Consider the following 10711-nt stretch of genomic DNA (forward strand, 5'->3'; position numbering starts at 1 on the left):
CAATGCATGTTGAATTCCAAAGATATCCATTGAACAACCTAAAAAATCAAATTAAAGATTAATTGAAACGAAATCAAAGAATCAACATATAAAATTTAAAAGTAAAACGAAATGTAATTCACATTTAGATCAACTAAAGAAAATCACATGACGAAGAAAAGATTTTGTGCGATTTAGGAAAAGAATTAGGTTGACATCGAGGTAAAATTTGTGTGCGAGGAGAGAGAAAATGTAAGAAAGAATTCAGGAAAAAAAAAGGTATTTATATCGAAAAAAAAAAGAAAAACTAAATTAATCACATATGCTACGTAGCACAATCTCGCGCGTTTGATTAAATTGATTCAACGGTCCAGATTTTGACTCAGGATAGAATGAGAAGTTAAAGTTATCATTACTTATAAAATTATACTCACTAAACTCAATATATACGCGTGTGAATTAATAAATTTAATCTACTTATATTAGGATAAAATTAAATAAAATTTTTGATAGGCTATCGCACAACTAATAAATATAATTAATACCCTAGTAACAAATGAATGTAGGAAGGTTGAGGAAGGCCAGAGGAAGGTGTGGAAACCTAAGGCTAAACCAGCTACTACAAAAGTGGTAAAACCTATTCAAAAGACTTTTCAGAAGCCAGTTTCCCCTGCTGTTACCACCCCTGTGGCTCAGCATACAACTTCAGGCCCTCAGGTGCAGCAAGCTACTCCAGGGGTTGTTTCTGAAGCTGGAGACTGTTCTGACTAGAGTGTGAGGCCTGTTGAGGGGGGGCCTTCCTTCCCACGAAGGTTTATTAGCAAGATGCTTAAGAATGATAATGGGGAGGCCAGAATGTTCACTCCCAGGGGGCTTACTTTTATGGATGCTCTGACCTTATCTCTTCAAAAAGCACGAACTGAGGGTAAGAAATTGCTAACTCCTGGCCCAGCTTCTGATCATGGGTAGTTTGGGGTTTTGGAATGTAAGGAGTCTGAATAATCCAACTAAGCAACTAGAAATAAGGTGGTTCTTACACCAGAATAAGCTTGGGTTATTTGGTTTACTAGAGACTAAAATAAAAGGTAGTAATTGGCTTAAGGTAAGGAATAATATTTGTGAAGATTGGTCAATCTGCACAAATAATAGTACTCATAAAGGGGGAAGAGTGTGGTTGTTATGGGATCCTACTCTTTATCAGGTGGATATTTTGAATGTCACTGCTCAATGTATTCATTCCAAAGTGGTTGATAAATCTAGGAAGGTTGTTTTCTGGTACACTCTGTTTTATGGGTTCAATAAAAGTCAGGAGAGGGAACCTCTTTGGCAAGCTCTGAAAGGTTTTTCTGTTTTGATTTCTGGGCCTTGGCTAGTGTGTGGTGATTTTAACAGTGTTACTGAAACTAAGGATAGAATTGGAGGTTCTGAAGTGGTTTGGCCTGAGATGGCTCCTATGAGAAGTATGATGTCTGATTGCCAGTTATATGACATGAAGGCCTCTGGCTCTTATTATACTTGGAATAACAAGCATGAGAATGAGTCTAAGGTTTACAGCAGGATTGATAGAGTGTTGATGAATGATCAGTGGTTGAGCACATTCCCTGAGGCTATTGCTACTTTCCTACCAGAGGGCTTATATGATCATTGCCCTTGCCTGATCAGGATTGATGCAATGTATGTTAAGAGGAAGGCTTCATTCAAATACTACAATATGTGGGCTTTGTCTGATGATTTTGCCTCTACTGTGGAGAGTAGCTAGCACACTGAAGTTGAGGATACACCTATGTTTAGGGTGGTACAGAAACTGAAGAAGTTGAAACCAGTATTACAACAATTAAATAGAGAACAGTTTAGTGATATTGAGAACCTTACTCATGTCACTGAGTTGGCTCTCAAACATTTCCAGCAGCAGCTTAGCCTGGATCCATTGAATGAGTTATTGTGTCATGCTGAAAAAGAGTGTGCTACTGAGTTGAAGGTTTTGATTAAGGCACGGAACAGTTACCTAGCTCAGAAGTCCAAAGAGAATTAGGTAAAGGAAGGTGATGCTAATACTTCCTCTTTCCATTCCAGTATAAAGAAGAGAAGAATGAGAAATAGGGTTTTTAATGTTAAGGACATGGATGGGAAGTTATGCTCCACTCCTGAGGATATTAAGTCTGCCTTTGAGAATTACTATCTGAAGTTGTTGGGCACTTCTACTACTGTGCAACCTGTGTCAAAGAAAGTGGTGAAGACTGGTAAGCTTCTGACTGCTGTACATCAGGATATCCTCCTTAAACCTATGACTGATGAAGAGGTTAAGGAAGCCATGTTCTCTATCCCTGGTGGAAAAGCACCAGGCCCTGATGGATTTAATAGTCAGTTCTTTAAGGATTCTTGGAGTATTGTGGGGAAGGAGGTGTGTCATGCTATTAGGAATGTTTTTAGGAATGGGAAAGTTCTAAAGGAGCTCAATACTACTGTGCTCACCCTTGTGCCCAAAACTGAAATCCCTGATAGTGTGTTACAGTTCAGGCCTATTACCTACTGTAATACAGTATACAAATGTCTCACTAAAGTGCTGTATAATAGACTTAGCTCTATTCTACCTGATATCATCAGTCCTTCACAGGGGGCTTTTATTCAAAATAGAGATATAGTGGGTAATATTCTTATCTGCCAGGATCTCATTAAGCTTTACAAGAGGAAGGTCTGCTCACCAAGGATTATGATGAAAGTTGACTTGCAGAAAGCTTATGACTCCATTCAATGGAGCTTTCTCAAGGATATGTTGTGTGCCTTGAATTTCCCTCCTCTTAGCATTGAACTTATCATGAGTTGTGTGTCTTCACCCTCCTTCTCATTAGCTCTCAATGGTGAAGTCTTTGGGTTTTTTAAGGGTCAAAGGGGCTTAAGACAGGGGGATCCCCTCTCCCTCCTGCTTTTTATAATCTGCCTAGAGTACCTCAGTAGGCTCTTAGGGGTCCTTGATAGGTATAAAGGTTTCAAGTATCATCCACTTTGCTCAAAAATGAAGTTGACACATTTGTGTTTTGCTGATGATCTGCTCATGTTTAGCAGAGGTGACCTTCAATCTGTTACTCTTATGTTGAGGGCATTTGAGACCTTCTCTATTTCTTCTGGACTGAAAATGAACAATGGTAAGTCAAACTTCTATACTAATGGGATTAGTGAAGCTATTGTGAGTAGCATTGAATCTGCTTCTGGTATGAAAAGAGGAGGGATCCCTTTTAGGTATTTAGGGGTTAAATTTGCCCCCAAAAGGCTGGGGATTCTGGACTGTCAGAGCCTGGTGGACAAGGTTACAGCTAGGATCACTAGCCTGGGTACAAAGCACCTCTCTTATCTTTGGAAGAATCACTTTGATTAAATCTGTCCTTAGTAACTGCACAATTCTGGGCACAGATCTTCATTCTCCCTAAAGCAGTGCTTAATCAAATTGATGCTATTTGTCGAGCATTTCTATGGCATGGTCAGGAAAACAAAGAGATTCCTGCACTTGTGTCTTGGAAGCAGATTTGTAAACCCAGGAGGAAAGGTGGGTTGGGTCTTAAGAATTTGCACCTATGGAATGTTGCCCTGATGGGTAAATACGTGTGGTGGATTTAGAAGAAGACTGACCATCTATGGGTTAAATGGGTGCACTTCATTTATATTAAACATTCAGCTTGGATTGATTATGAACCTTCTATCTCTACAAGTTGGTCTTGGTGCAGGATTTGTGCTGTTAAAAATCAACTCAAGCCCTGGATGTTTGAGGAGCAATGGAGACAGTATCACTGTGATTATACTGTCAAGGTGGGTTATAATTGGCTTGTTGATGATGGAGCTGATGTCCGGTGGCATCACTGGACTAGGAACAGGTTGATTTTGCCTAAACATGCTTTCTTTATCTGGCTGGTAGCTCATAAGAGAATACTCACTCAGGATAGGTTAATGAAGATGCTGATTGCTGCAAGAAATAGGTGCTTGCTATGTGATACAGATGAAGAGAATATTGAACACTTATTCTTTCAGTGCTCTTACAGTAAGAGGTGTGTGAGGTTGTTGGAAGAGTGGCTGCAAGTCAGCATTCCTTTGCACGGGATTATTGACTGGTGGATTAAGCTCAGGGAACGTTCCCTTTTGAAGAAACAAGTGGTGGCTGCTGCAGTTGCACATCTTATGTATCTCATTTGGTATGTAAGGAATAGATGCAGGTTACAGTATGGGCTTCCTTTCCCCGTTGCTTTGATAAAACAGGTGAAGGAGTGTTTGTTAATGAATTTGAGAGGTAGAAATCTTGTTCTAGGAACTAATGTAACTAGAGAGTGGTTAACGAGTGTGTGTTCAAATTGTATTTAACTAGAGAGGTTTATAATCTCTAGTTAGCTCTTGTATGATGGGATTTTATTAATATATACACTTACTTTCCCCAAAAAAAACAAATGAATGTAGTAGTAGGGGTCGAACAGAAGGAGACGGGAGTTGCTAAACAAGTTGTCATGGAGCGAATTTATCAAGGTTGATTAACGATTGGGTGTTTGTTTTGGTTTTAGAAACAATGATAAAATAATGAAAGAAAACAATAATAAAGAAGAGTCTAGGGGAATCGGGTCACACATGCAAATAAATAGTTGGTGGTGTCAAACTAGGAATTCTTAATAATGATAATTGTTTAGGCCTAATGACAACCACCTCTCGGCATTATAATCGACCATAGAACGGGTTCTAGCGAGCTCTCGCCATTACTAGATCGGTTTACTAAAACATGCTTAGTCTAATTCAATTCTGTGCCTCTCGAATTTCAGAAAGATTTAACAATTTTAATCTAATATTGTGATCAATAATCAAAGTCTAACAAAAATAATACAAGCATGTGATAGAAACTTTTAATCGATATTATAGCATCCTATTTCAACAATTACAAATATTATTTATGCATGACTCCCCTAATCCCTAGAATAAAGAACTACTCACACATGTTGAAAATTAAGCTAATAACATATGATTTAACAAAAATGATGATAGATAACAATGTAACAATGAAAATGACAAATGAATTAATGAAACAATACTTGAAATTGAATTACCATAACAATGGAAATAGAACTTGAATATGAAGAACACAAATTGAAACCCAAATAACTTGTAAGGAAAACTTGAATTATAACTTGGAAGTGCTAAAGGAAGTTGTTTAGAACCATAAGGAAATGCTAAAGGAAAGCTAAATTTTATTCTGAAAACTAAAACTAAAGCGTATGAAAAAGTGTCTCCTAAATGACGAATTCAACACCCCTTATATAGGAATAAGGGGTTGAAACGTAAATGCCATAAAGAGGGGTCACCCCGATCGGGGTCGTGATAATCCGAGTTTTTCCCTATAATTCTTGATTAATTAGCATAGGGAATCCAACAACCTGTCTTAACTCTTCATAATTCCCTCGTCTAATTGCACAAAAGGGGATCCTAAGCTTTGCTTCTTGTAGACACCTCGTTTCTGCACCTCCCGCCAAACACCCAGTGATGATTGGGCCGCATATCTAGCATATGTCGCAACTTTATGACGTTTTGTAATTGGTTAATAAAAGGTAACTCATACACTTGTGTCTACCCCTTGGTTGTCATCTAAGTTTCATTACGGTCGTTTTGGCAGTAATTAGAGTACATTTGGAGTCCGGGTCAAAAACCGTCTTCATTTCCTAAAGCCGTCAAATCACGAGTCAAAAAGCAATGTGCTTGTGTACCTAAGGTTAGGATGTCATAAAATGTTATGAGTATATCTCATTTTGAGTCCCATGTCACTTCTTTGGGCTAAACTTAAAGTTTACATTACAAAATGTGCATTTCATTTAGCTAAAATAACAACCCCACATTTAGGCCCATTTTACGAGGTGATAACGATTTTTTTGGGTCTGGCCTATTTCATATAAAGTTCTATATCTTTCTCTTAGCTTTCCAACACCACCAAAACCACCGTAATCCGAGTCTTGTAGAGAAAATTATGCCTAAAATATGATAGGCTGTCAAACGCGTTTTCTCGCACAGAAGAACCCTACCCGAGAAAGGACGCAGTAAGTACTGTGCCTCTTCTAAGGGATGCAGCACCTGCTGCGCCTTTTCTCGAAGCTTTCTTTTCGTCTAAGTTTCCGTGTTTCAACTAAGTCGGTTGTTTCCGGAAATTTCCTTCCGTATCCTATTCTTACCATAATTCCTCCGTGTGTTTAGTATAAATAGAGGCCTTTGCCTCACATATTTTTCACGCGAGTGTCCGCCCTTCTCTTCTCTCTTTGCATTCTAGACCTTGCTCTAAGCTTTCGACGCCTACGTGCTTGATCAATCGACCACGTAAGCTCAGATCAATCTGAGTCCCAGTCATGTTTGCATGACCGGCCAATTTGATCACTACGCAATTAATTAATCAATCTTTTTAATTCCTTTTTCAAGGGCACTTTCATATTTGCATAGATCGAGTCGAGTTACCACTAAAAGCCGATTTAGTTAAATCTCGCGACGCTAACATGTAAGTCTGAGGGTGTAAAATCCCATCTTTTAATCTTGTTTATATTATTGTTGTATTTTATTTTACGAGTTTACATCATATTAATGCCAAGACGATAATTTGTTAAAACACACGTTTCAAATCTTATTTCGTCAAGACTGTTCAGATCTGACGAGTAGAAGAAAAGCAGTGTCTGATGCGCCTTCTGGAAGGATCGGAGCTTCTGCTGCGCCTCTTCCAGAGGCTGCTTTCAGTTGCTCTGTTTCTTCTTTTCCTCCTCGGATTCGTTCTTTCTTCTTCTTTCTTCTTCAATTCTTTTCTTTTCTTTCAACCTACATCTTTTAATTAGTTTTCATCAAATTATTTTACTCATCAATTTATTTTCTTAAAACATTTTTTTCTTTAGTCGGTTTAAATCGCTAATTCTTCATATTGGCTGGTTTATTCCGTCTCATACTCGAATTTGGGTTTTAGTGACTCGTTAATTAATACTTGGTCTCTTAAACTCACTTTTTGTACATTAAAGTTTCTGTTTAATTTTTAAACTCAACCTTTAAGCTTTCAAATCTGTTTAATTATTCTTATAATCATTAGTAATCGATATTAATTGGTTTGAGACGGTTTTTGTACATAAAATTCATTCTTAATATTTATCATTCGGGTGTAATCATTAACATGTAAAATCAATTCTTTATAATCAATCAACCGTAATAACCAACCGAGTCTGACTTTCACAGTCAGAACCCATCCCGGAACAAACGCAGTGGGTGATGCGCCTCTTCCAGAGGACGCACCCATTGTTGCGCTCTTTGTTCTAGGTCAAGCTTTACGCCCCTGAACTCATTCCCGTTTTGACGTAGTGTATATATTAATCAACTATTATTCGTATTATCACCTATTTAGCTATATTTTAAATCTTTTAATTTATTTTTGTCAGTTTTAATTATTTTCCTTATTTTCCAATTTTCCTTTTCTTTTATTTCCTTATTTCTTCAAACTTCCTTTTCTTATTTATTTCCTTTTTTTATTTATTTCCTTTTCTTTTAAATTTTCTTTTCTTTTAATTCTTTCCTAAATCCGGTCTTTGGCATTTATATGATGTTCATTCAGTTGTAAATTATATTTTGTTCTTTTATCTAGCTTTTTCACATGTAATTAATATAAATTCCAACTGTGACATAATTAATTACTAAATTATGTGTTAACCGACATAGTTTAATCTAACATATTACGATTAATCTATTGTTTGTCGCATTGCATGCATATAATCGATGACGTATCAAGTATGAATAATTTCCCAAATCATTAGTAGAGGCCGCCATCGAGGCGGGCGGGATTAGGTGTTCAGTAAAAGGACTTCCTAATACGTACCCTCACCCCTTACTCCAGATCTCTGTGAACATCCGTGTTCATTGGCATCCATGAGAGTCATTCTAGACATAGAATGCTAAGGGTAACAAGTTCCCTAGTGTTCATGTCACTACTTTGTATCTTAACATGGCACGAGGTATTCGAACGATTCCAATTTTTCGTAAAAATTGGTGGAGACTCCACAAATGCAGGCTTATTGAACCTTTTACCGGTTTCAATGCCTCACAAATCGGTAACAGCCCATGACGTGCTTTGGCTATCCAAGGTTCCGTGGGAGAAGTGCTGCCACCTAAAACATTCACAACGCGCGGGTGCACGTGGCGCGGGTGGCCCATGTCCACACTTCTTTAACTTCATTGGCTTCATTTTTTTACTTGTCCATCAACCAAAGATGGTTTCTTCATGCTCGGGATTTTCTAAAATGCCCCTCTATGGTCAAGTCTTGTTTCCATTAGCTTCGTGAACTTTGGTGCTTGTTAATTTGACGGGAAAAAGCTACAGAATGCTTCATTTTCTACAAAATACAATGAATACAAGCAAAGCACCTAGAACACAGAATTTGGTCACAAATACACTAATAAAAGTGTAATAATCAAATAAAACCGAGCTAAAATAGGGAGTAAAATTATATATAAACTAGACACATAATTTTATTTTGTTCTTAAGAAATCTAATTTTATTAAATTTTTTTAGAAACCTGCTATTGTTAGTATACATTTGATAAATTTTTTGTTCATTTTCAACTTAAGATAGAATGAGAAGTTAAATTTACCACTGCTTATAAATTTATACTTACTGAACTCTATACATATGCGTGTGATTTAATAAATTTATTACGATAAAATTAAATAAAATTTGTTTTGTTCTTAGGAAATCTACTTTTATTAGGACAATTTTATTAAATTATTTTTGAAATCTACTATTGTTAGGGTACATTTAATAACATTTTAGTTAATTTTCAACTTAAGATAGAATGAGAAGTTAAACTTACAATTACTTATAAATTTATGTTAGGTTCATATACCTCTTATAAAACATTTCTTTAGTGAACTAATTAACATTTTAACTTAAGTTCATAAAGATCTAGTGTATGCATAACTAATTAAGAGATAAACTAAGTAAAATAATGTTCCTTACATTGTTATATGGCACGAAATAAGGGCACAAATAAGGTCACCTTCCTTATTTGTTCTTGAGCTTAAATGTAATGGATGATCCTCCAAATTCTCAAATATAGAGATCCTCCTCTTGTTGCACCCAAAACAAAACCCTTAAACTAATATATTAATTAGCTAGATTAATATACTAGTACCCTTAAAATAATTCTAATAATATCTTTATTACTACACTAGTAATCATATATATTGAAATTAGAATTTTAGATGAAAAATTTTTAAAGGTTCTAAAACTAATTTTTAGAGAGATGTGGGAGAATAAGCTAAGAATGATTGAAGAATTCATGAATGAAATTAGAGAACAATTTTCTCTAATAATGGAGGGGGGGAGCCGGTTTGGAGAGGTGAAGAAGGCCAATGCATAGCCTTCACCTTTTCTTTTTCTCTTCTCCAAAATATAGATGTGTAAGGCTAGGTAGAGTAGGAATGATTATGTCAATTTTATCATATAAAATAAATCATCAACTAACTCCGTTCATCCTCCAATTTTCGGTCACTTTAGGTTAAATGGACCTCCATTTTATTTTGTCAATTTGTCATTTGTCACACAATATGTCACATGTAGTATGTAACATGTTATTAATTAATTTAATGCCTATTTATGAAATAAATATCATTATATACATTAATCAAATTACATATAACAAATTGTCTAGTAATTCACAATTACATGGTATAAAATGGGACATGTTAATATAATTCATAACATTTTATAATTATATTTAACCATTCATTCTTATCTTAATTGTTTCATAAACAATAATGAATTTTAGTAATAAAATCTTTTAATTACTAAAATGAATCTTATTTAATCAATATTATAATAAGATATTAATATTCTCACTCACAAATGAATTGTTCAATTTTAAGGAATTGATTAACTTGCATCGACATACAAATAATCAACTTGTCTATTAAGGGAATCGTCCTATAGGTGTGACCTTAAGGGATAAACTGATCACCACCGTCAAACGACAGTAATGTTAAACTCTAGTTAGCTAATCATTACCGATTAATGTTGATCAGTTGACTATATAATGAATCATCCCTTACGTATTCTTATTATGAGATTTAATTATGATTTTAAATCATGTGATCGCACTATTGTTGACGACACATACTCCAAAAATCTCCCACTTGTCTGAGACAAGTGTGCGTCACCAATTCTCTTTTCCTATTACAATCTCCCATTCACTACAAGGTGTCTTGCAGGCCGTACTTGCATTTGATCATATCTTGAGTGGTTTCCTCGATCTGGAGAGTAACTGTCTGACCAGAATTATCTAGCGTAGATACTTTCCGAGCCTGGCCACGCATTTTCAGTTCACTACTCCTCGAGTGGCCCTGAGATTTCAAACAACCCTGACAAGGGGTGGACAATTCCTATCGCAATATTACCTTCGTATAGCCACAGTTCATCATGACCCAAAATATACTCATTTGACTTCAGTTACGACAGTCGTAGAGTATAAATTAAAGCCAATCAGAAACTTGTGCCAACTTGGGCGAACAGTCTCTAGTCAAACGAATTGACTCATAAGAATACTATGGTAGCTCTTGCCACGACCAGGCTTTATGAATTTCTAGAACTCTATAAGCGGTCACTGCCCGACAGAGTGTCCCATACAGTCCGTCTATGTGATCGACTAGTCATCCCATATGACCCTATAGTACTTGAACTTGCCATCAATCGCATCACACT

At 36.1% G+C, this 10711-nt stretch overlaps 1 protein-coding gene across 1 annotated transcript; it reads left to right on the top strand.

Moving 5' to 3' along the window:
* Window positions 1-940: 940 nt before the first annotated feature.
* LOC141630691 (uncharacterized) lies at window positions 941-1738 on the top strand. Its single transcript, XM_074443462.1, has one exon. The coding sequence runs from the start codon at window positions 941-943 to the stop codon at window positions 1736-1738; it is 798 nt and encodes a 265-aa protein (XP_074299563.1).
* The last annotated feature ends 8973 nt before the right edge of the window (window positions 1739-10711 follow it).

Source organism: Silene latifolia, chromosome Y, assembly GCF_048544455.1.
Source record: "Silene latifolia isolate original U9 population chromosome Y, ASM4854445v1, whole genome shotgun sequence".
Classification (NCBI taxonomy): domain Eukaryota; kingdom Viridiplantae; phylum Streptophyta; class Magnoliopsida; order Caryophyllales; family Caryophyllaceae; genus Silene; species Silene latifolia.

Excerpts from the sequence above, each read along its gene's own strand:
- LOC141630691 (XM_074443462.1), top strand. The coding sequence starts at position 941 with ATGGGTAGTTTGGGGTTTTGGAATGTAAGGAGTCTGAATAATCCAACT.